A 26504-nucleotide genomic window follows, 5' to 3' on the forward strand; every position below is an offset into this window, starting at 1 on the left:
GATACATTCCTCATTTACATTTGCACCTTACATGTTACACGTCTAATTTCATTTGAATAATTGAAATGGTCATACTTATATAGCTGCAATCACACGGGTAGTTGTTAAGGTCAATTATCTGGTTTCTTTTTTCTATTCTTCTCTTGAAAAAAAGATCAACATATTTATCAGAAAGCCTGTTTTATTTGTTTTTAAAAACAAGGTCTACATAGATTTAAAAAATTAATGATTTTAATTAACAGCATTTGATAACATGAGCTGAAACAATCCGTTAATGATTAGCTAATATTGCTGCATTGTTTTCTTAAATGATAGGCTTCAGCAGTAGAGCATATTATGTTGGTGTTCTGCTTTCAGCCTCCAGCCTCGCTGTTGTCGTGCAAAAACTGCAAGATGTGTTCTATATAGCAACCAATCCAATCTATTCTAGCTGCTTTTGATTACATTAGCAATGTATGCATCATCTCTGAGCTCATTCACTGTTGTACAAAACTCCTTTACTCGAAGGCCTTCCACTAGCTGGTCATAGTTGACCAGAGGATGACTGGAGCAAGGCTGAAAAGCATATGTGCAGTATAACACTATGCACAGGTTACCATTGATTTATCACCAGAGGTGATGCCAAAAGATTGACAGAAAACACGTAGAAGGAACAGACAATGCTGGGATATACAGTATGCTACACATGGAGGAGGAGCTCACATCTGGTGTGATCTTGCAAAGAAGAAAATCATATATGGTATGACACAAATAAAATATGGACTATTTTATATATTTGTGTCATATATGGTATGACACAAATAAAATATGGTCTCCACACCTATCAGACAAAAGCAATAGCATATTTAAATTTACATAAAGGGTCATGGGGAAGGCCAGGGCTGGAAGCTACCCACTGACCTTTGGGTATAAAAGGCGGTGCAAAAAGAGATCTAATCAGTCTATATAATCAGGGTGTTTAAAACCTTTTTTTTGTGGAATAAACACCTTTTTGACTTGTAATACTTCTGTCTTTGTTCTTTTTTGACTCAAGAACATCTGAAACAGCCCATTAGATTATTTGTTTAACTGCACTTTGCAGTTCAGTACTGATGACCTCACTACTTGAATAAAACAGCCTGAACCCTTTGATTGACTGAGTGGTGGTACACTGTATTTCTGAAGCTATGGTGCAATAGATTTTTCTGCTACAGAAAGAGATTAGACTGCATATCATAGGTGAGAAACATCACAGCTACACTTGCACCAATCTTAGGACTGATAAGTGTGACTACTCTGCTGCAGGGGACTAAATATAATTTTGGGTTTACTAAATATACTGTACTGTATATCAGATGGTAAAGATGTAGAGGACCTGATTCCACCTGGATCTTTTTCTTTTGTATTTTGTGGTATACTGTTAAGTCAACTTACAGTTTGTCAAAATCATTGCAGCTGGTTTCGACATTTGTGAAACTAGCTGCAAATATTGTGGGCTTAGACCAAGACATAATCAACTACTGTACATGGTCCTGATTGCACCATGGTACTTTTTTGAAATATACACAGGAAGAGTGGGGCTGCACCTCATAATCAACGCCTCCATCAAGAAATCCATTTCATCCTGTTCGGAGCAGATTTCCGGAAGAGTCTGTCGAGCAGAGCGAGGAGGAGAGGAAGGTAAGGATATGCCGTTGTCAAAAAGAAAAATTATGCTTGACTACACCTTTTCACCTGTGTATAGATGTCTATTGAAAATTTTCAATTTTTTGGGAGCATTTGCACTTTTATCAAATATATCGACACACACACATGAAGGATGATTTTTCTGTTAAATACAAATTGTTGGCAAAGGACTAACATTGGACTCCTTTTGGATAATTAATGAAGCAAATAAAGTTTTCTCAGTCCTGTTTTTTCCAAGTTCCACATGTGTATGTGTGACCTTTAGAATAAAGAAGCAGACCACCCCTGTTGAGATGTCGAGTGGATTATAGTCAACATAACTCGTGGTAAGGTGTTATCATCCAACATTTAGGTGTAACTTTTCCTTGTGTGCCCCACAGAGTGCAAGCTGACCTTTATGGCCACCTGCATGGGATTATTATCACTACTCATCCCCAGAAGTTGTCCTTCATAGACTTCACCAAATGCACCATGGCCAAGAGCCCTGGAAAAAAATATTTACAATAAGACAAATGAAATGAAATCATAAAAACTGTCTACTGTCTAAGGGAATGCATGACGTGGACGTACATAAGAACCTAAAATTGACATGTTTGTATTGTGTCTTGTTGTTCTGTACCTGAGAAGTGTTATGTTTTTGCGTGGTACTTCCTTCAATTCATTGAGTGAAGCAGCCTTCCCTGCAAAGCAATAGTTGGGGTTATAGTCCGTCATGATGGTGGAGGAGCGGATCTTGCTCAGATTGTACTCTGGAGTCTGTAGACGGCCTCTGACTGCATGCAGCTTGTTCTTCCTGCGATACCACACTAAATTTAACACAAGACAGAGATCTGCTTTAAGTTACAAGTCCAAGAAAGTTGTTTGAATTTACAAAGTAACTGAACCCCACTCTTGCCTGTAAGTTTCATAAGTAATTTCAAGTGTAACCGCTATTGTAGGAGCGGTAAACAAGGAGGGGTCAAGCCACATCTCACTTGGTAATGTCATTTGTAAGTAATTTTGAAAACAGCATTCAAATAGTCAGAAGGCTGTCATTTTGAAGAGCACTCCAGCCATTATGACATTGATTTCCTACAATATTTCCTGACCTTTGTTACTCAAAATACAACTCAACCGCCAGCAGTTCATGTTCAGGCTTAAGCCACTGACTTCAAACAGAACTGAAGGATGGGCTAAAGTTGTCTGATAATCTCATCTCTCTCTAATTCCACACTTCAGATTGTTTTCGATTTTTAAATTTGAAGGCTTCAGCCATAATCGGCACTGACTCACTTGAGGAAAGTTGTCTGGACTGTGTGAAGCTATCCTTCAGCAACAAATGACTTTATTTAACATAAATGAGATAGTACTCCCCAAAACATGTGAATATACTCAGGAAAATTGTTGGAATTCCCCTTTAAGCACTCAAGGCCATTTACACACGAACACAATGTTTTGCAGGATGCAGATGGGATGTCCTCTCCTTGGTTACTGCTCCTAGACTGTCTGTCTGTACCAGTGAGTTTGGACTCACCCCATGCAGGTTGGTAGTCTGCCAGGGAGGGGGAGTTGCGTGCAGGTAAGAGGTGCCGTCGAGCCATCACCCAGTGCAGATGCTAGGGACTTAGGGGGTTAGGCTGAGGGGTAGATTGAGGAGAAGGAGGAGGGGGGGAAGAGGAGCTGGGTGCCCAGGGAACAGACTACCTCCCTGCATGGGGGAGAGCTCAGGTGAAGAGACACCATTAACCCAAATGGTGGGGGGGTTTCCACTTGAAAGCAACATGTATGTAATTGCACAAATGTTTTTGTTAAAGTACTTGGTTTATTAATTTAATAATTCACACAATTACACACATTGCATTTACCGAAGGCACAACAAAATAAATCCATTTTGCATAAAGAAGAGGTCTTCCCAATAATCTTGTGCACAGGGGTCAGGCACGTTTGTATATAACAGGACTCATAGCTGTTTGCATATGGTAATAATTAGGAACTAATTAGGACTTCTTTTTTGCTGTTACTGTAATTCCTATCAGTTTACTAAAATCTAACCAAACTTAAAGATTTCACATTAATGTACAGTTATTTGACAGAATATCCTTTCTACTGATACCCGAATTCCTATTGTGGTACTCCACCAAACTAAATGCCATACCGTTACATGTCATACACAGGGACTGTTAGGCTGACCAGAACCTATAATAAAATGCTGCAGAGATAATCAGTCTAATAAGAAATTGTGAAATATTTTTGTGTTAAGAAGAGAAAGGATACAACTGATTACCACAATGACCAGGAATCAATTTTTTAAAAGATATTTGCATAAAGGTCAAAAACACTTAATGAAGACTGCTCAGATTTCATGTTTACGTATGAAAAATCTTCTTAATGCTCGTTTAATTAGTGTATTTTTTTAAATTATCACTTTATTTTTTTATTTCTATGCCTATTTATGATTTTCTATTTGTATATTATTGATGGGTTATTTATTAATCTTTCTATTTGGTGTTGTACTACTGTCTATGTGCTGGTGCTTTCTGTGTGTTTTTTTCTGTGTTTTGTGTACTCACTGTGCTGTGTGCGAAGGAGAAATTAATTTGCCTGATAGAACCTCCTTAAGGGATAAATAAAGTTATACTCTACTCTCTACTTTCCTTCAAAAATTAAACTGTTACATACAGCATAAAATCCCAGAAAGATGAAAATATGATTTTTTTTCAGGATACAGTGATGTGTACATTTCTCCCTTACACAAAGTTCAGATTCACCAAAACTGAAGAAAGTCTTGTCGCTGTGTTTGATGTACAATTCAGCACGTAGTGAGGTAAGGAAGAGCAGGAAACAGAGCATCTATATTTAAACAAGCCGCTTGTTAGGGGATTAGATAGAGGATCAAAATGTGAGGATTCCCTTCTCATCTACCTGTATCCATCAAGAAACTGACAAAAGTGCAAAAAGCCTTGTTAGCTGTTTAATCCCTCACTGTCCTATAAGACTGCAGAACGACTTCAGATGTTCTTAGAACCAGCAACACACCATTGTGTCTGTAGTTAAAGTTAAAAGGAAGTTTCAACAGTATATATTGCATAGCAGCTTTGATACCACTTTTTTTATTAATATAAAATACATAAAAAATTGTATTATTTAATAATAAATATATCATCATGTAATGTTATTTATACAGAATATTAGCTTATGGCTTTCTGTGTATCCCTCATTTGAATTTCTTAAAATGGTGAATTTTTAATTCCCTAGTTCTTCCTATTTGAAGCAGTTTTGTTGTCCAAGAATTATCTGTCTTTTTCGACTGATTGCAAGACTGTCACAGATTGAGAAGGCACCCACTCTCTCCAAAATAATCTATTTGACAATGCTTTATAGCTTTTTACTGTACAGTATCACAGCTCCTACAAAAGCCTGTGTGTCTAAATAAGCTTGTCATTGTCACTGTGTGGTCCTCCAAGTAGTTTAAGGATAATGTCTCATCTCAGTTATCTCGGTTCACTGTTTTCCTAATTTAACTAACCTGTTCAGTCTATATAATCATAATTGTTTGAGTTTTGAGGGGAGGTTTTTACAGCCACTTAATTGTAATGCCTGACATTTACTCTTATCTACTCTCATTCATCCGTGCACATACCCAACTGAAAGGAACATTCTAGCTAAATGTCAAAAGCCCTCTGCTTGCCCTTTTCATAGCCAATAATATCTAATGATGTATTTTTACATTATTTCAAATGGTGAGATGCTTACATAACATCCCCACTATCTACTGCTAAAAAAAACTCTTCAAAAAAGAATGTGTAGTTCATCTGTTGTCCGTAGTGTGAGCCTCCTTTACATTTGTTTTAGTGGAAGTAATAATTACAGCAGGAGGAAATACAAAAGTCAGGTGATGTAGAATATGAGCAATGCTTCACAGAAAGTAGAGGCTAGCTTCTCCTAATCTCTAGCTTCTGTTGAATTTTGGTTTCACATGGAATGTAAATGTAAAACCAAAATTCAACAGTTTTCTATTTTAACTTTTAAGTCATATTTGGAATATAGTGGCAATTGGCTTTTTGGGTCAATTCAATTTAAAGCCATGTTGAAGTCATTTATATGCAATAAATATGATATATTCACAATATAGCATCTAATTGTATCATCTAACTTTTCATCTGAAAAATCACTTTACATAACCTTCTTTAGACGGATTGTATGTACATAAAAACAGCTACAAAGAAGCTTCACTGGAAATGAGTGCCTCTAATAGCATGCCCTTCTGCTCTTACTTAATATTGTAGTTACTGTATTTAGAGCCAGTTAGCAGTGGCACACAGGCCTTTAATTTAGCACTTATTAAAGGTGTTCCTGTTTTTATCAGCAACATCTGGAAGCATCTATATGTCCAGCTCTGCTCACAGCCGTTGTAAGGTATGGGGCACAGACCGAGCCCGGAAGTCGAGGAGTCTCTTACTGAGGATGATGCTGGCAAAGATCAATGTAATGCTGCTTGCAATGGTGGAGACTGTTACAGCCAGGATCAAAGACGATGACAGCTGGCTCTGTGGACTCAGGTCTCGAGGACCTGTATGGAGAAGTGAGTCAATTCGTATTATTAAATGCTAAAATTAACAGTAAACACATGAAAGCTACTATCCAATAGAAAAACTGTTGTTTGTTGGGGACAATTACATACCTACAGCACGGATACATGTGACATTATCAGTGGCCAGGATTTCGTCATCGTCACAGAGACAAAGGATAAGTTGAGTGTCTTCATCTCGTTTGCAGCTCTGCATTTGACAGTGGTTGCAGTTCAACTGCACCTTGATCTCACACTCGCCATGGCTCTCCATGGCTGGAGGGAAGAGTTTACACACAAATGAGCACAATGATGTAAAGTAACACTCACAACAATTTGTTAGGCAGGAACATCCTTAAGTTTGCAGAGTTGGGTGAATCCTATGTGTCTGTTTTGATAATTAAATTCCATTAACGATATAGGACGTCTATGTAACATCTGTGAAATGTTTTTAAATAAGTACATATTTCAGCAAGCACAAATGAAGTTGTGGGGTGAAGTCAGAAATAAATTGAAACTGATGAACCCATTACTACATGGAGCTACGTTGAACGTTAGATGAAAAGGGTTAGACAAAAATGGCAAACTTTTCAACACATTGTTTAATGTGTTCAAGTATATAAGATCAATTTTATGTGTTATGTGTATAATGCAGTATGTGCCTGTAAATAATTGCTTTTGTAATAATTTAAATGCCACTACTGACTCTACATTGTATTTGACTTTGAAATTTGATGTTTTTGTCCATAATGAAGTGGATCTGTTGATGACTTAAACAGGACTCTCTGGTTTGTGGATTTGAATTATGAATGTAGGGATATTTGGGCTTATGCCATGCATGTCATATTTTAATTGCCATGTTTCACTTAAAATCAAGGAAATGACTTAACTATGGTACAGATTCAAGTTGGTATAATATAAGTTAATCTCTTCGTTTAAATGTTACTTTGAATGTGTTTGAACACTGCCGATGTGTTTGACATCCGGCAACACACACACAACAACAACAGTAGCTTTCACATGAGAATAAAGGTCTGTCTGTTGGAGAAAAAGCCAATGGGCTACATGAGGCTGTGAATTAACCGAGAGCCTTTCTGTTCCTCCCTCTAAATAATTAGAGTCAGATGGCCATCATACAAAAAAAAAGAATCACACACACACACACGCACACACGCACGCACACAGACACAGAAGCATTAAACGGATCAATTACTGGGTGAGTTATGTGCAAGAAAAACACACAAAAGCTCAGGATTGAATCTTTACTTTGAAACGTCTCTGTGCTTTGGGACGAGTCCCTTTAAACAATGTTGTAATGCTACACCATGTTAAATAACTTTAAATTAGAATATGGCCAACACCATAAAACACAGGGTGACTTTTAACAGCTGTCTGCATTAAATGAGCCTGTAATTCTTCAGTCTGGAAGACACTACATGAGTTCATTTCTCCAAATTTACCAACTCTCTACATGGTAACACCTTGACAGGCCTGCCTCTGCCTCTTATTGGCTTGGCAAAACAATGACATTTCTCAAGTAATCCTTCAAAAAGACCTCAGGCCACGTGATGCCATTGTCACTCCAAGACATTCATCTCCCGATAAGGGCTATCCACGGTATTGTTAAATATGGTAAGCTATCAAAGTCTCCAGAGCCCGTCTTTCAATTAACATTTAATTGAAAGCCTTTCATTTGGAGTCACAGACACACACATATGCACACACATGCCTCAAACTACGGAAAAAAAGCAAGAGTAGTGGCAAGTATCAAAGTGATACTTGCCATTACTGATCTGCATCATCCTTCTGGTATACACTATGTCTTCTGTTTGCATTTATTACACTTTCCCATAAAAATATGTAATTTTCGACTGACAAATGTTCAGCCGTATCTCATTGGCCTCATCAGGATATGCTGCTTTTTTTTTCTGTTCTATTCTGGTTTGACAACCCGAGTCTATTTGCGTCAGTGTGGTCAGACACACTGGGCAAAGGACTGTTCTCTCTCCTTTCCTTGTTACCCTTTACACTCCGCACAACTACCGCACAGAGCACTGTCATCTCCATAGGTTTTCTGGTGTCACAGTGGTGGTTGGATGTATTGCTAAGAGTGGAGAGACTGACTACAGGACTGTGGTAGACAACAAAAGTAGCAGAATCACTGAAGTTCAAATATATGGTCAAGAATTCAAATATGTCCACTTGGTTTGATGAGATGTAGAAAGACTATACATTGGCAAACAAATAGGGGTCACACAATTTATGACCTCTTATACTTCTCGCATCTTCCTGTTTACAGCTTACAGTAAAATCCTGTGAATAATGACCTTCTCTTTAATAGCTTAAATTTAAATTTGATTTCTACCGAAGACTACAGCAGTTTGTAGTATGTCACTTTATGGCATTACACAAAGAAGAATACTGTTTAGATTTAATCGTAAATTTATTGTCATTGTTTTAAAAAACTTTCAACTGCATAGTCTTTATCAAAGAATGGCTCTTTGATTTCTACTTTTTTTTGCCCACTAGATCCCTCCTCTGTTTTGTCATCTCTGACAGTATTCATCAGCATCACTAATTTCTTTATGATGTGACAGGATGACTCTGCCTCACCTGCAAGAGGCTGAAGGAAAATCTCTCCCATTGGATGAACGAATGAGATTCCATTCTGACCATCAGCTGTCATCTCATCTGTCTCTGCCGCATCACCACCTGTCACAAAAAAAGGATGCCAAAATCTATTCTCAGTAATTTCATTTATGTCAGATTTTGAGGTTACTCCTATTTTTTCTTCAGGAAAAGAAAATGTCACATTACACCTTGCATTTTTACATTATAGATTAGTGAGAAAAAATTTGAAAACACATCCAGAAATATCTAGATGATATAACATCCAGATACTTGGCCAGTTTGAGTGCAAAATTCCATTCTGATGCTGTGACTGAGGACGATTGAGATGGTATGGCACTGCAGACATTCATTCACTATTCAAGTACAGTACTGTAGTTCCTCGAGATACAAGCTGTAAACATATGAGTTCGAACATTTATTTTTCGGACATATGGGTTATTCGCATTGTCCATATTTTTGCTTTGGTCAGCTGAGACCGGATCTCGTTCTCTTTCAAGGACTCACATGGAAGGTACGATTTGCCAGAAAAACAAAGGGGGATGATATATTTCTTTAATTATGAAAAAAATAAGCAATCAACAGAGCTAATTCTTTTTGGGGTTATTGACAGGCCCTATCAGCCTAAATTCCAAACAATTGGACATTAATATATTCAAACAAAATTAGACAGGAAACATTTAATCTTCTGTGCTTGCCACGATGTGGAAGATAGCCTAATTCGACTTCAGGACCATGAAAAAGGGCTGATCACGGGAACATGGCAATAGTCTAAAGCAAAACACATCTCTTCAAACTTCTGTGTAGGGAATGAACGCACACCAATCTATGTGAGTGGACATGTTCTCGAACATCAAGGCTGTCTACAAGTTGGGTCAGGTTAAAAGTTAGTGCCAGCAAAATAGAGTATCTGTAAGAAAACTTTGTCACAACCTGCCTGCTTTTTCATATTTTTTTGAAATTATTGACTGGGTTGTCCCCATGTAGGAGTTTAATGTTGTATCCTGGGGATAATTGATGCTCAGGTATGTCGGAATCAATGTTGGCGGGGTTAAGTTAAGGGGTTAACAGTTATTTCCTTGCTGAACGCTGAACTCCGAATGATTTTCCATTTGATGTTAACTGAGAAATTTGATATAAAACAGATAAATGATATAAATGATACAAAAACAGAGAATCAAGCATAAAGTGGTGTGTTGGACTTTTTATTACAAGGAAGCGCAGTAGAATACCTCAGTGAAATCTTGGCTTACCCTCTAATTGGGAAAAGAAATTGGGCAGAGAGGTTGCCATGCTTGACATTGCAGCCAGGGGCATAACACAGGAGAGTGCAAAGTTAGTCCAAATAACTTGGTGTGTGGGTTTTCTGTATATGATTCCATTATAGTATTGAGAGAGGCTTTAATAGTAGTCTGTTTCCTCAAAACGTACTTGAGTATTAATGGTTTCAGAAACAGATTTTATGTTGCAGTTCAATTGGAAAATGAGAAATTGGCTGCAACTCAGAAGACGATGAATTATTTTTACAAAAGAAAGGTTGTGGAACACTAGTTCAATCATAACAATCTAGTACTGATTCTTCTGGCAATTGTTTTGTCACTATTTTCAGGAAACATTGAAAAGTCCACAGACCTCAAATGTTTTCATTTGAGGTCTGTGTCTGCTAGACTTGGACCTCAAATGACAACAATGTAATTTCTACTCCAGATTAGAAGAATAAAAATAGTGCTCCCATTGAGATTATCGTAACGAATTTTCCTCACTTCCCGCATTTATTATATGTAAAACTCTTGCCTTGGCCCTAAGGTACTTTCTTCAGTTTCCAAGAGACTTCACCAGTGAGCTATATGCCAAATTTCTCATGTATTCAGGGATACCTCTATATCAACTTGAACTGCCGTGTTGACAACCATTAATCATCACCCTTCACCCACCCTTTTCATTTTTTTGTAGCATCTCAGGGAAATGGACTTTGGGGGAAACCCTTTGTACATTGTTACGAGCTTTTATGTCTTGACATCTGCAGCCTCAATCTGCTCCAGAAGCCAACTGACTGTTTTAGGAAAGTATCTGATCTCCTACCTTCTGTAGGTATTTAGTAAATAGTTGATTCTTTCATCCTTGGGTATCCCACAGGCCAGTGTCAATCCTGTTTTTAAGTCTCTCCTGCATTCTTATCTCTGGGTGGTCTGTTTTTGTGCTGTGATTACACTTTGGGTACAAACTTGGCAGATGAGAGGAACTGACAGTTTATGCCCAAGCAACCTCTCGGTTTATTCTTACTCTCAGGTACGATAACATCTATCAGGGTAACATCAGCCTCATCACGGTTTCCACTTGAGGCTGTCCTGGGTGTCTTTTCAACTTGGAGGTAGTTCTGTGCATTATGAAAAGTTTTATTGCTTCCTCTGATGTTATGGGATGCCTCCTACTCTCCTATGTGTCCTTCAGTCCCAAATATGGGTGGTCTGTGATTCCCTTGGGGCAATTTGGGTGGTTCTGAGGCTTTATTTCTCCTCAGCGTAGTGTCAAAAGCTATGAATGTTTTGTTACCAGAGATTCACTTACAGGCATTTTGTTGGATTTTTTCCCCCGTCCAGGACCTGTCCATTTTAATCTTGGCTTCTCTTGCATAGGAAGTACTCTCTGCATGCTGCACAGAAACTGGATGCACTCTTTGTCATTTACATTTTTCAAGGATTTATCTTTCCCACTTCTCTCATCTATCCGTCTTATCATAGTGCTCCCACTGTGTTCTCAATTTGGTCTTCTCCTTATTACCCACAGTTGCTGTTTGTAAGCCCTTACTTGGTCTGTTTGACTTCATGGGGATTTTGGTTGTTGTTTTACTCAATAAGTTGCTAAAATGAAATACCAAACGTGTGTGGGTTCCTGTTTTTGTGTAGGCTTTCCTGGAATATCAGGCCAATCCCATGTAAAGATCAATGGACTTTTTACTAATACCTATTACGTATTTTAACTTAAATGTACTTTTTGTGTACAGAAATTTTTCAAACTACAAGTAGATGTCAGTCATGCAGTGACGATTGCAGTATCTATTTAGTCTGACAATAAAAGGGTGGATTGGGTCATCTATGAAATTTAACAAACTGCAGCGTAACTACTCTGTCACTGACAAAACACTTCTCACTTTCATAGAGGCTTTGACTCACCATGATGTGTCTGTGGTTTCTGGTAAAGGTTGTTTTTACAAACCACAAACCTTTGACATTTTTCAAGTCTTTTAAAGGTCGTAAAAGATCAAAGACCAATCTGTTGTCTGATATGGTTGTGGTCTTATTGTTTTGACAGTTGCCACATTGAGGCGTTTGAAAATGGGTTAGTGACGCATCTCTGTAATGTCATTACTTGTTATTTTTATTAACTTGCACTGTGCAAACATATTCTTTTGCAGTGTACAGTAGTACCTTGAGATACAAGCTTAATTTGTTCCGTGACTGAGACTGAAAATGAAAGAACCCGTAACTCGTAACAAATTTACCCCTTTTAAAATATCTAACATCATTTTAATCCATTACAGCCTAATAAAAATTTTCTAAGTGTGCATAATTAATTATATATAAGTTATGTAAACAATTATAAAATATGAAAATAAACGCAAAAGTCACCAGCACACACAAACTACTTCTTTACTCCTCAAAAGAGAACAAGATCTGGTCTCAGGTGATGTTGTATCCATCCAACATCATGAGGGAAAGAACAAGATCTGGTCTTAGCTGACCTTGAATCCACCCACCAATTAGCAGTGTTGTCCCCAAGCACGGCCTTTATCTTGGATTTTTGCTCATATGTCGAAAAAAATATGGACAGAGCGACGGCTGGTATCTTAAAAAACTTGTAAATCGAGTCGCTCGTATGTCAAGGGACTACTTTTTTTGATTACAGGTTGTACCTAAGTACACGTGCACAGAAAAAGACCCACAAAGACACACATACACACACACACACACACACACACACACACACACACACAAATTGTAGTTCAGGCTTTGCTGACCTCTGTAACCTCCTCCACCTCCTCCAGCTGTGCAGGCCCCACCTCCGCCCCCAAAACCTCCATATGTTGACCAGTTGAGTTTGGACAAGGCCAGGGGGCAAGACGAACCCCCTTCAGATCCCTCCACCAGAGACTTTCCTGCCCTTAGGTGAAGACTGGGAGTGTCTTTCCAGCCTCCACCTCCACCTTGGGAAAAACATGTGAAACTATTAAATACAGTATCTGATGCATATAAATGCAGCACAAGATAAATATTGTATTGATAAGAAAAAAAAGGATGTAAAAGGGTTATTCCTTTGATAGCAATATGGACAGAAATTGATTCACTGGTTAGTCAACTGTAATCCAAGTCAGTCAGTTTTCTTGCCTGGAGGTTGAGCATTGGATAATTCAAATGTCGGTTATCACAATTAAAGTTTTACACCAGTAACACATTGCTTCAAAAACATGGAGAGCTAAGTGACAGGCAACCAACATGTTTAACTCCCTACAAAGTGTGCAAATGTACATGTAATGCCTTTTTCACATTTTCTTTTTAATTTTGGTCCTGTGTCAATTTTTGACATCTATTTGAGTTCATGATATTTAGCCAATATTATCTTTATCTCATATCAGATCTATTTGATTATTATGTAATGTGAATCGGGTGGAACGATTAAGTTTTATAGAAAGTGTGTTGTCTGATGGTGTCAATAGACTAATTAAATTAATTGTAATCAAATAAGTAATTTTGATTAACATTAAACGGAACAAAAATATCAGACTGAGCACCAGCTGAGTGAGAGGTGAATAATTTGTAGGGTGAATGATGATAAAGCCATTACTTCTCCAATTCTGGATACACTTTTCAAAGTTGATTCAAACAACACTCAAGAAATGTCTGCAATGGCCCAAAACCTAGGCACAGAACACGTCTTAAAGCAAGATATCATTATATTTAACTGACCATCCTCATTGTAATATATGTGTTTAATAAAGTATCTTACCAGCAGCACCAGTTTGACCGTTAGCACTGGGAGCTCTGGTGCTGTTTTCATACTGTTCCAGTGGTATTTGATCCAAACTGAACTCTGGATCCTCCATGTATGCGTTTCCTCCACCACCAGCAGCAATTAGCAAGGGAACAAGATCATCTTCCTCCACCTGATATCAATGCAAATGAAAACTCATGTTCGCCATTTTCAAGTTTGTACATAGTCACTCACATGTGACCTTTTCAATTTCACTGCATATATATAGTCTCAGCAGCAAAGCAGGAGAAAAAAAGGTAATATCTTAATTGAAGAGTGATACTCTAACCAGCTGTTAAGGTTTTCTTACTTAATCAAACCAACTAAAGCACACAATATTTAAATAAAACTTGAGTGTCTTTTGTCACCTTAAAGATGTAGGTGGCCCCTCCTCCTCCACCTCCTCCCCCAGCCCTCTCCGAACTAGCATCTCCCGCAAGGTTGTCTTCAATCACTGATGATTCACCCAAGCAGATCTTCTGGGTGTGGGGATTTCTCTGCAACATGAAGGGAGAGGGAGATTCAACATTTAAGACAGAAGTCAGCTTCACAAAAGTATAAATTCAGCAGAGCAAAACTTTAGCATCCAAGTGACTCGTCTTTCTTCCCTCTTCCTAATACAGTATTCCACGTACATAAATTTTATCAAGGAATCCGTGCAGTCTACTCACCCCAGGACATGCGTCCTCGCCCTGGTGTCCTACCAAAATGTAAAGCACATGTCCTTCTTCGAGAGGAAATATGGCCGATATGAAGACCCCATGGTTACGTTTGTTGTGATTTTTGGCTCCTTTTCCCCCTGCAGCTCCATAGGCTGAGATCCTAAGAAGTTCGTTGCACAATAAAAGAATAAAACACAGAAATGAATTGTTTCCTCCTTCAGGTTCATAGTGTATATTTCAAATTGTAGTATTTTATATCTATCTATATATTGATAAAGATAAATATAACATCATGAAAACATCTCGTGGAAAAACATTCACCTGCTGTTTGAATGGCTCTACAAAAATGCATTAATTATTATTATTATTATTATTATTATTATTATTATTATTATTATTATTATTATTTTAATAATAATAGTTATTATTATTATTATTATTATTACTAGGAGCTGTGCATAATCTAGGTGAAATATTTCAATATCATGACACACTATGATGCATTACTTTTGCCTCATTTCTTGCTGAGGTGAAATGTCATAATTATCTCTGAATGTGCTGACCTACAGTGCAATTACATTGCAGAAGTTTTGATCCTGCAGGAAATCATGGTTAGCACTGATTTCAGCCAGTGAAGCTTAGTATCTGAGAACACAGTCACAAGATTAAGTTTTTATGCCAGTTTTCTGCTTTATTTAATGGTTTTGACAATATGAGCGTTAAATATGGCATATAAATATATGGTATATAAAAACAACACATTAGATATTGGAGTGTATCCACATAAAGAGACGTTAACAAAGAAGAACTATCAAATTATGTGATCTACAAGACATGTGTTGTTGTATCTGTGTACACCCTGTGCATTCCTGTATTTTATTTTTATTATTTTACTCTGTTGAGAAAAGTTCTACATGTCAGGTCTTAGGAAGTGGGTCAAAATCTGTGTGGAGGGCATGAGATCACAGCATTACCTAAGGCTAAACAACCAGGTTACAAATAGCTCCAGGTCTGTTTATGTATGTCATGTGCAATTCCTCTGAATTCACATAAATGCATCACTATGGCACCTTCTCGCAGAGCGGTGTGGTCATGTTTACTTATAAACATGATACAATAAAAAGGAACACAGTGGTTGATCAGCCTGATGACTTCCATATAACAGCAATTCCCTCCATTACTTACAGGTATCTGTTAGTAGCTGGTACCCTCCACATCTGGACTCCTTTCAAGGGACCTTCCTTTCCAACAATGACACTAACATTTTTGTTCCTGTAGGTATTGTCGCACTGCGCCTGAGTTGGGCCGTGGGGTCCACTGGCGCCACATGAGTTAAACCACCACGTCATCAAAGATGCATCTGGAAAATGGAGACAAAAAATTGGGAAATACAGCCATGACCTGCTGGGAAATTTTAGAGATGTTGAATGACTTAAAAAATGTAGGTACTGTATGTTCACAATATACAACATGGTATGTAAATTATGTCTGCATTATGGGTTAAAAATGACAGAATACCTAAGAAACATCATGACAATGTACACACACAAGTATCCTTGGTGACAGTTGAAATGCTAAACTACCTGAGTAAGACGGTTCTGGGAGTGGGCTTAAGAATTCCTCCAAATCTGTCATGGGAAGTAAAGAGTTGAGATCTGAGGAGAAGCAGAGAGGTAAGAAAGAGGGAAGGAATGAGGAAAAAGAGTCACAGTCTTCATACATATCATGATGCATAACATTTTATGCAGATAGAAAGTAGAAAAAGAAAACATTTACTATCATATTATATTTTTATATCATGTCATTTAAGTTACAATAGGTAATAGAATTGACGAGTAAATCACAGAGGAGAGATGACAGCAGTAGTGTCAAATGATTGCTTTTAAATTCTAACAAATTCTATTAAAACAAACATCAGTGTTTTGACAGGCAGATTTTACAGCATAAACTCTATAACTTAATGCAGCCACAGTGGCACAGTAAACTGCTTTTGTTGTTGGGGTGATTAAAATTTTTGGCATTCATTCATGTCTTAAATGAAATATTCTAGAAACACATTCAATATTATTTACATATCTCCGAATGCTGTGGAATTTTTTTTGTTTGTTTCATTTGATTTGGGGGGCTTTGATAGAAACCTCTAAGGATGCACATCATCTGGAGTCTTACCCTAAAAATACATTTAGCATTTTATTTATAGTTTAAAACACAGAAGAAGAAAAAAAGGTCTCTATTCATGAAACTGTTGATCATTTAAGAGAGGGAAGGATGTGGTGCAAAACAAGGGAGATGCTAAAAATAAGTTTGTAAACACTGAGAAAATCACTTACGGTACTTGGATTTTGTATGTTTGTGTGTATCTCATAACACAATGCAGTGTACTTGATTTTAAATGACAAAAACCAGTAAACACGAATATGACATTCTATTTTTAATGAACATTTTTTTATAACAAATTCATCTGTGAGAGGTTAACTGTCATTTTAATTAGTAATTACAATTTTTTTTTTAATTGTTGGATTATTTATTTACCTGCTAAGCTCTGTTGTATATGTAATAAAACCAAGATCCTGGACGATACACCACAACTCTCGATTTTACCTGGGTTTAAATGTCTACAGAAACACTTAGACAAATCCATGGATTCTCAAAAAATTCCATCCGTTATATAACACTCTCTGGCACAATGAGATCCAACAAACAACAGCAAGAGTTAAGAGATGTGATGGTGCTGACTTGAATTATTGTGTCTTCAGTTACTCTGATCCTGACTTGAGTCTGGCATCAATTATGAAATGTTGCATTCTTGTCCAACTACTGCAGCACACCAAACAGAAACCACTGTAATTATTGTGTTTTTTTCCTTTTTAGACCACCTTCCCTTAAATCATAAAACAAAAGCAGACCGACTCCTTTAATCAGAAAGAACATCACATTGTACACTTGTGTACCAAGTGTATTGCCAGATTAGACAATACAATTCATCCCAGACCATTTCAGCTGAGCATAGAGAGGCTTTAAAACAACGTTCTTTCACCAGACTGAGAACAAAAAAATTCTAGGGTATATAAGCAGTTTACCTAAGAATGATGAGTCTCTATTGTATGTGAACCCAGTGTTGTAGTCTGTACGTACAGATGTCGTGGGTAACTGTGTTGGGTATTCATCATCGACATCTAAGTCACTAGTGGTTTTAAAACAATATCTGTCTTCAGAATTAGAAGCTTATGATTATGCTAATTCTCAAATAAATGGAGGATTTGCTCAAAGGTAACATCTGCGACTGGCTATGTGAATCATAATTTACTAAGAGAAACAGTTTTTGGCCGAGGGATCCCCGAACTTACATGTGAAGAGGAGCTTAATGTTTCTGAAGGGGCTACTTGACTGTGAGAGAACAAGAAAATGGAAATGGAATTTGGATGCAAGATCAATTACCTGGGAATATTTTATCCTATTATTCTATTCTGTTATTGAAGTCAACTGTTGTATTTAAATTCAAATGAATTTTTGCTTGTAGGAGTTGACTGTTGAGAGAAGCATTGCATCGGTTTGAGAGAATTATTAATAGAATAGATTTACCATAATTAAATGATTGTGTTTATCATGTGTGCCCCCAGCAGTTAATGATTGCATTTTAGCTAAAGCTTACCCGTGCTGAAACATGCTGCTCCAATTGCAATGTCATCAAGAGCGATATCAGCATTGGAGCCTTGTTCCCATACAGCTGTCACCTTAATGTTAAAACTGCAGGAAAGCACATACCACTTTTGTATTTAGAGGATTAGTTTCTGGCTTTGTATGTAAAATATAACTGTAATATCAATATAAAATATCAATAAAGCTTCTTTTCTCGTGTGTGAAAAAAACTGTTGAGACAATTATCTTGATGAAAGCTGCATTTTCAGTCAAAGCAAGTAAACATGCTTGACTTCCTCATTGCGATTATTTACGTGTATTGCCATGTTTGCACATTTGTTTGGGGATGAAAAGGTAAAGAATTTTACAGAAACAAATTCGAACAAAGGAAAAAATGTGAAAAATGTTAATTTGTACAAGAGCTTTTTAACTCTTTGTATGTCTATCTATCCATACATCAATCATACTTCACTGTTATATAATCATCTGTTCCTTATTGTTTTTCATTACCCATGATGAAGTTCAGTCAGCTGCAGAGCAACATCCTCCCAGTTGTCTGCCCACTGACCATTTCTCTCCCAGACCAATGGTGCAGTGGTGGTCTGATTCTCCTCTATAGCCATCAACAGGGAACCATTAAAGTTCCCATACAGGTAGAGAGAAAAACGTATCTGCACAGAAAGTAAACGAGTAAGTAGAATATATTTACCAAATGTTGTTTCCTTACAAGGTGAAAAACATAAATTCATTAAATTATTGTTGCTCTCAAAATAACAAACCTGGCAGGCAGTGGAAGAGACTGGAGGAGGGAAAAATGAGCTCTGAATGGATGCCTCTTGAACAGAATTAGTCTCTCTAACCTGAAGAAACAAGAAGTGCCCTGGGGAAAATACGAAACAGGAGAAATCATGAACAAACTGACAAATTCTTATTGGATTACTTTACAAATCAACCAGTGAGTTTTGGGAGACTCAGTGTGAAAAGTAACAAATAAACATATTAATGTTAATTTTTTCATAATAAATAAAATTCATGAATTTTCTACTCTGTCCCTGTGTCACAATTCACAAGATGAATAGGAGGCACTGATATCCCAATGTTATTCACACTGGACACGTATGCATGTAGGCACAGAAACACACACACACACAGACACACACACACACACACACACACACACACACACACACACACACACACACACACACACACACACACACACACACACACACACACACACACACACACACACACACACACACACACACACACACACACACACACACACACCTGGTGTGCTCTGCAGAGTGACACCCTGCATGTCTTCTCTTTCCAGAAGTTTATCTCCAGCCATTCTCCTCCAGGCTGAATGCTGATTGGTCACAGACCAACCGCACACATCTCGTTCAAACGAACAATGTGAACCAAAAGGAAGAGCAGCTGGAGAACAGAAAGACTCTGGTCATGTTTCATTTGCCATAATTAGAGATCACAGCTGTTGAAAAGTCAGTACTTTCCATATTATTTCTGTTTAACATAACATCTACTTCTACAACTCTATATTGGAAACAGATGTAAAAAAAATATGGAACAGCATTTCTGCAGTAAAATGTTCTTTCTCTCTCTGTTGTTTCTGCTGTGATAAGGAGTTGAAAACTCAGATTCTGTAGAGTTGATTATATGTTATATATTATTATAATTTATAAGCAAATTCAATTGAATTTAAACATTTATTTTATATTAAATATTTTAGCATTCATTTTAAATATAACTGAGAAGAAAAAAAATATCACCATTGATTTTTTGAGGAGTTCATAATAGTATAATAAGTAAGTAATCAAGTAAAGTATAAATATTGCAAACATTAAAAACTGATGCATGCATTTTCACCAATATCTGTTCATCTAATGTCTACAAAAGAATTCTGCAATATTTGGTATTATGTATGCCAATACACCAGACAGTATAAAACTCTTTCCTTTCAGCAGTGTCACAAATCTGAAATGTTTTTGACAAAAATTACATTTGAAGATGCTTTAAATTTGTTCTGCAAATTTTTGATATTCACTTCAAGTAAAGATTTTGCGTCCATTAAAATTACATTTGTTAGCTCTGTGTACATTTTTCAACACATTCATGTCACCAAATAATTATGTGTGCATTTAACCACATGTTTTTACATTTGTGAAACCTTCTATGGACACTCACTAACATCTAGCCTATTTATTTATATATTTATTTATTCAGTTTATTTTCTTCTTTCCAGACATGTTATTACAACAGATTTTACTTTCATCAGTGTTGAGACATCAGCAACAACATCCGTAAAGAAAAAAAAGGGTTGACGGGTAGAAGCCATTGGCTTGTAAGGTTCCCGTCCCCTTTATCAAGGAATTGATATCATTCTAGTCAATTTATATTGACATAACAAAAGCTATATTATCAAGATATTTTATGTAAAGAAGTCATTCATAAGCACTTGAATGACTGATTTACTGATTTTACTGGCAGGTAATTCAAGAATTGATACCAGTGTTGTAAGGAAGTCTTCTATCCTGAGGATCCACAAATTGAGGACCCCAAATCACACTGAGCTCTTTGCTTTGATTACGGGCAAGACCTTCAGGTTCGAGTGACTCAGTTTGTTAAAGAGAAGGAAAAACCTTGTTATAATACAGCCTGTGAAATATGAGGCAATAAATGGAGCTTACTGTCTGAAAACAGTGTTTTTTTCCTGAGATTTGAAGAAACAATATACAACAAGGGGTGCATCATTAAAGTTAAGTGTTGAAAATTTGTTTTGACAAATTATAAGCATGGTTTCAACCATATTAAATTAATCATGATACAAAATTTTCTGGTAACTACGTATAAAGTTTATGCTGAGAACATTAAGGCATCACATAATAAAAGTCCTTATAAGATATACTTCCTGCACTTTAAATATAATGTGTAGACGCCTTTGGCATGGGATAATCTGGTACCTCCAGTCAAAGGATTAGCAATTCATCACGGATCAAAACTTAAATACAGCTAATGCAAAACAACTGCAGTGTGCCAGTCACCTTACATTCAGCTTCAGGACTTCCCAATGCTGCTCTCACTTAAATCTCCACCCACAGCCACACAAACTCAAGCAGTCACATTTTTTGGTAGTTATGCTGCATCCAGCTGCAAACGTGTACTTTCAAGTTTCATCAACTAACATTAAAGGACACAATTTCCACTCACCACAAATGAAGCCTTCATCATCTCCCAAAGGACAGTCGGTGTGGAAGTTACACACTTGACTGTTGTCAATACAGCCTCCTGAATTTCCACAGTGGAAAGAATCCACACATCCCATATCCAGTTTGATGATTTGGTGTTCTGTGCATTCCCACCATATAACAATTATATAACACAGTATTAAAACCACATTCTGTCTATTAAGTTCATTAAACCATCAACATGTAAATATATGACTTTTATGTTTAGCATTGAGATAATAGTATGTGGCGGTGTTGAGCCACACTGCACATCTATTTCCAACATTCTGGCTCCCGTCTGAAGGATGACTATTCAAAAACAAAATTTGATACAATTCAATCCAGTACACTACTGCTTTTAATTGTTGCTTGCATCTACTGAGTAGTTTCTTAATTTTTACTTCACTGTGGGTCATAAACATATCTCCTTACCCGAATCACAGTCTATAAGCTCCAAAGAGTCCAGAGCCACAGTGCCTTGATTTGATCCCAAACATGAAGTGTAGAGTAGGGTCACCTGAAAGGGCTCATCTACTTGTCCAATCACAGTCTCCAAAATTTCCCATTCAGCCCTGCATCAAACAATCACCAACACAGATTGGTTTTTAAAAGTCAGCTGCAGAAATTTACAACTTCTTTCATTTCGAACTGGTTTACCAGCACCCAAATGTGGAAAAACAACAGCACTTCCAATTCGTTGGCATAATGCTTAACAAAATCAGAAGTGAATATTTTCATGATAACCTTGCTACAATTGATGGCATCATTGTCCAAAATCATCAAATTATATGCCTATCACAAATTTTCCATAACATGTTGGACACAGAAAGTGCATTCTCACACTTATAAATCAAGATATACAGTATAATCAATAATACTTAAATATTTATCTACTACTGTATATTACTATCAATCAAACACCCCATTGAGCACCTTTAATACACATGATCGTTCTTCATTATCATCGTTGTTATGTTTTATCTTTATCCATCTGTATCTGGCATGTACCATGACACAGCTTCAGGCTTCAGTACAGTATGCAATGAGCAATAGAAATGATTTTTTACACAGAATATCACACTGAATTCCCTGTGTAATGCATCTTTGCAAAGCTTTTTTTGATAAATCACATATCAATCTCTTACAGTGCTTTCTAACGATTTCTAACAATATATTCACGCTGTCACAGCACATTTAGTAGAGTAGGAGAGCAATGTTTCACCAGTATAATGCGGCATGAAGGTATACAACACAATCTTCCATTTCTTGGAATATTATGCTTCTAGCAGGAAACCAGAAATGGCATCTAAGAGCAGTCAGTACAGATGAAACATAGCACAAAGCACTGGTGGAGTGCATGTCATGTGGGATGGGAACAGTGTCTTTAATGGAGCATCTAGAAGTTGGATCTACAAGTCAGTATGGGATGAATAGTGAGCTGAATGACTGTAACCACTGTCTGTGAGGAAGTCTCAAAATGGAATTTCTTAAGCCATTACTGCACAGACATTGACAAATTCAATGCACAAACATATTGCCGATTGCCATCCATCTCTCTGCTGCCATAGCCAATTATGTACAGTATACAGTACATTCATTTCCTGGGATATGGCTGCACTTAGCCATTAGATTAATAGGAGTTGGTCAACAATACATATAGGCACGCTGTCCCCAAATGACCACCATTCTGTGGTTTGTCCTGCATAAATGCTTTTATATTATTATAAATATTAATTATCTTAATTGAACTTTGTACCGGAGAAGTAAAAGGTTTTATATGGGATGGACCACAACTTGACAAGTTCGTAAATCAATAAAGGTGCAGTGTTCTACTTGATCAAACTAATTAAAATAAAATGCTGTGCTGCAAAAGAAAGTGTGTTCTGTGCAAATAGTAATCAAAATGCGGGGGGGGGCAAGTATGTTAGCTGACCTGCGGTCATCATGGCTCCTATGGCTGCGAGCCACAGGATGAATAGATGAACCTGACAGAACAGGCTTGATCAGGACTGTGAGGTTCCCCAGTGCAGGACTGGTCTCATATAGAGCCAACTGCAAGACACAGGATCCATCGCTGCCTGGGAAAACTGGGCTAGTTAAGTGGTATTCACATCTCTCAGAGGTCTCAGCAGGAGGGGAGGAGCTGAGTAGAAGGAAGTGCCCTAGGGTAAAAAGAGAAGAATGTTTGACCATTTACAGTAGCAATGCCTCATTATACCATCACTGCAGTAAGTAGATGAAACAAGAGAAAGGCCTCAACATTGTGATGAATCTCAGAATAGAGGTACAAGGTGGAGAACAAAAAAAAAATCAAAGCAGAATTTAAGGGAGACTCATTCACGAGAACAGTGAGTATGCTCGAAGAGCCATTACTTGGTGTCCTGACCTCTAAATATGAAGCAGGAAACATAAAAGGAACATGAAATATTTTTTAATTTCTTTTTTCTCTGCACTCTTACCTTTAGAGCTTCCGACTGAGTGGTCAGTTAATGGTATCATCCCACCCCGTGCATTATCCGGATGCCACGGAGACACCACTGACCAGTCGCTTTGTTCGCTATGATTTGATGAAGTCCAGATGCATGGTGACTCAAAATCGCATGAGGTAACTGAAAGAAAAAAAAGAAAATATGGTGTTTCCTTTACTTAGAGTTTATTGAGATATACTAAAACTGAGGATGTCAGTAAAAATACAGTTATTGGAGAGCTACAAAGTGGATTTTGTCCTTGAGCCACAGTTTTACAAATTAGGTGTCTAAAAAGGTAGTAAAGGGGGAAATAGAATTTGAAGTTGCTACATGGATACTTTTAACACTTGTAAATACTGTCTCTTCAATTTTTTTTTTCATTTTGATGAATTTTTTTAACCATTTAATTCTTGCGAGATGTTTTTGTGCATTAACTACAACCTTAAGTGCATCAACATCCACACAGTGATGTTCATACCAAAACACAAAAATACCATAAAAGATGAATGACAGTTTAAAAGACCTTGGAGTCATACCTGGAACATGACCTCCACCACAATTGAATCACTTGCCTGGTTCAATGCCAAAATGTTGATTAAATTCAATTGAAAACCAAAATTAATTTATCAGCCAAACAGAGAGGCCCTTTATAAATTGTGAGTGATTCTGCATCTGTCTGGGGCCTTCAAGACATCATGTGATGGGTGAGAGGAAGTTGCTACTACAGCTAATATGGCAAACAGCCATACAAACCCCTTTGGGGTTAAGGGCAGATGTATAAGGCACATTATTGAAACAAAACCGTCATGCAATTTCCTCCGGGATTAATAAAGTATCTATCTATCTATCTATCTATCTATCTATCTATCTATCTATCTATCTATCTATCTATCTATCTATCTATCTATCTATCTATCTATCTATCTATCTATCTATCTATCTATCTATCTATCTATCTATCTATCTATCTATCTATCTATCTATCTATCTATCTATCTATCTATCTATCTATCTATTCACTTGTATTTCCTTCATAAATCAACGACTAAATTTATTCTCTTACATTTGAAATGATCTCAAATACAGCTGGTCTGACTTTTCACTCCCAAACTGTTTGCCCCATCAGCATTCTACGTGAATATTGTTTGACCAATAATCGGACTGTATACAGTATTTTCCTATTCATTAATTTTATATTGGTGGCAGATAAGCAGCTAAAAAGTCATTTACGATTTTTGAAGAAGCTTTAGGTGCGGTATAAACTATTAAAAATGTCCTCTCTTAATCCAAGGAAACAGTCCAAAATGAAACAAGCATAAACCATTGATGCTTTCAGACTGGCAGCCAAAATCTGAATTTTAGGCCATCCAGATTGAAAGCGGATGGCTATTTTGTAATCTCAACAATCACGTACCACACGCAATCCGATTTTTGCAAGACGGGTTGAACCACTTTCGGGAGGTAGTTTCAAAATGCATTTCGACAGTTATCTCAGTCTGAACATATCCAAACACACTGATCGATTTTAACTGTACGTGACCTCACTCTACGCAATGCAATGCCAATGTGCATTACGAGCATGGACAACGGCTCCTCCCCGACATTGTTGCCATGGCAACCTGTCAGATCTGCCAATAATGTGGCCCAGTCTGAACAGACAAGAACCCGTTTGGACACTTGCTAAAAACAGTGTAGACAGTCAGCAATAGAAATCGGATAAGACAGGGAATGAGATTGAAATCTGATTTGCCTGCAGTCTGAACGTAGCCCATGAGACCTGAATGCATATTTCAAAGTCAAAGCTTCTTTATTTGTCATTATACACATACACAGACGGTACAACAGAATTTCAAAGGCCAGATGGAGTGTTGGTCCAGAGCCACTACACCCCGGGCGCACCGCCACTACGGTCCAACATGACCTAATATTACATGTCCTCACTGAAAGGTATATTACCTGTCCTTACTGAAAGGTAAGATGCTAGGAAATAGGAATTCATTGTTCATAAACCTGGTTATGTTTACCTTCCTAATGGGAGTTCTACTTCAAAACATTATTTATTTATTAACCATTTTATGAATGATATAAATCCCCCAAAAAACTGAAACACAAACACAATATTGATCTATACCATGACTGAAGCAGTCCATGCTTTAGAGCAGAGGTGACCAAAATTCAAGACAGGCATTTATTGAACTGTCAACTACCTTTTTTTTTTTTTTTTAAAATTTTATATACTGGTTTGATCCCCGAAGGGAAATTAAGAAGGCACACTCTAGCTACTGATTACAAACGCATGCATACATATATGTTTGTGAGTACAGGCCCCTGTATCACACACACACACAAGGGGGCCTGTAAGCATGCAGGGGAGGTAGAGTGGCAGGCAGCTCCTTCTTGGTGCGCCTCAAATGAGCAATTTGTAAAGGGGACGGCACCTTGCTCAAGGGTGCCTCGGCAGTGCTCCGGAGATGAGTTGACACCTCCCACTGTCAGCTCACCTCCGGGTATTTTTTGGGGGGGCGGGAGCGGGAATCGAACCGCCGATCTTAAATCATAGGACGACCTGCTCTACCGCCTGCTTTACCACTGAGCCACTGCCGCCACTACCTGCAATATT

General features: G+C 37.4%; 1 protein-coding gene across 1 annotated transcript in view; it reads right to left on the reverse strand.

The window, feature by feature from the left end:
* ltk (leukocyte receptor tyrosine kinase) overlaps positions 1–26504 on the reverse strand; it is a 49744-nt gene that overhangs the window by 9281 nt on the left and 13959 nt on the right. The window contains exons 3-22 of the mRNA XM_068338323.1: positions 23876–24025; positions 23350–23578; positions 21849–21988; positions 21400–21537; positions 19459–19608; positions 18948–19048; positions 18679–18839; positions 18182–18276; positions 16113–16184; positions 15715–15889; positions 14539–14689; positions 14236–14364; positions 13844–14000; positions 12858–13043; positions 8825–8923; positions 6326–6487; positions 6104–6214; positions 2285–2471; positions 2059–2149; positions 1566–1630 (exon numbers count right to left, since the gene is read on the reverse strand). Coding sequence (XP_068194424.1) covers positions 1566–1630; positions 2059–2149; positions 2285–2471; positions 6104–6214; positions 6326–6487; positions 8825–8923; positions 12858–13043; positions 13844–14000; positions 14236–14364; positions 14539–14689; positions 15715–15889; positions 16113–16184; positions 18182–18276; positions 18679–18839; positions 18948–19048; positions 19459–19608; positions 21400–21537; positions 21849–21988; positions 23350–23578; positions 23876–24025 — 2749 coding nt within the window. The remainder of the gene's footprint in view (positions 1–1565; positions 1631–2058; positions 2150–2284; positions 2472–6103; positions 6215–6325; positions 6488–8824; positions 8924–12857; positions 13044–13843; positions 14001–14235; positions 14365–14538; positions 14690–15714; positions 15890–16112; positions 16185–18181; positions 18277–18678; positions 18840–18947; positions 19049–19458; positions 19609–21399; positions 21538–21848; positions 21989–23349; positions 23579–23875; positions 24026–26504) is intronic.

This window comes from Antennarius striatus, chromosome 17 (genome assembly GCF_040054535.1).
Source record: "Antennarius striatus isolate MH-2024 chromosome 17, ASM4005453v1, whole genome shotgun sequence".
NCBI lineage: Eukaryota > Metazoa > Chordata > Actinopteri > Lophiiformes > Antennariidae > Antennarius > Antennarius striatus.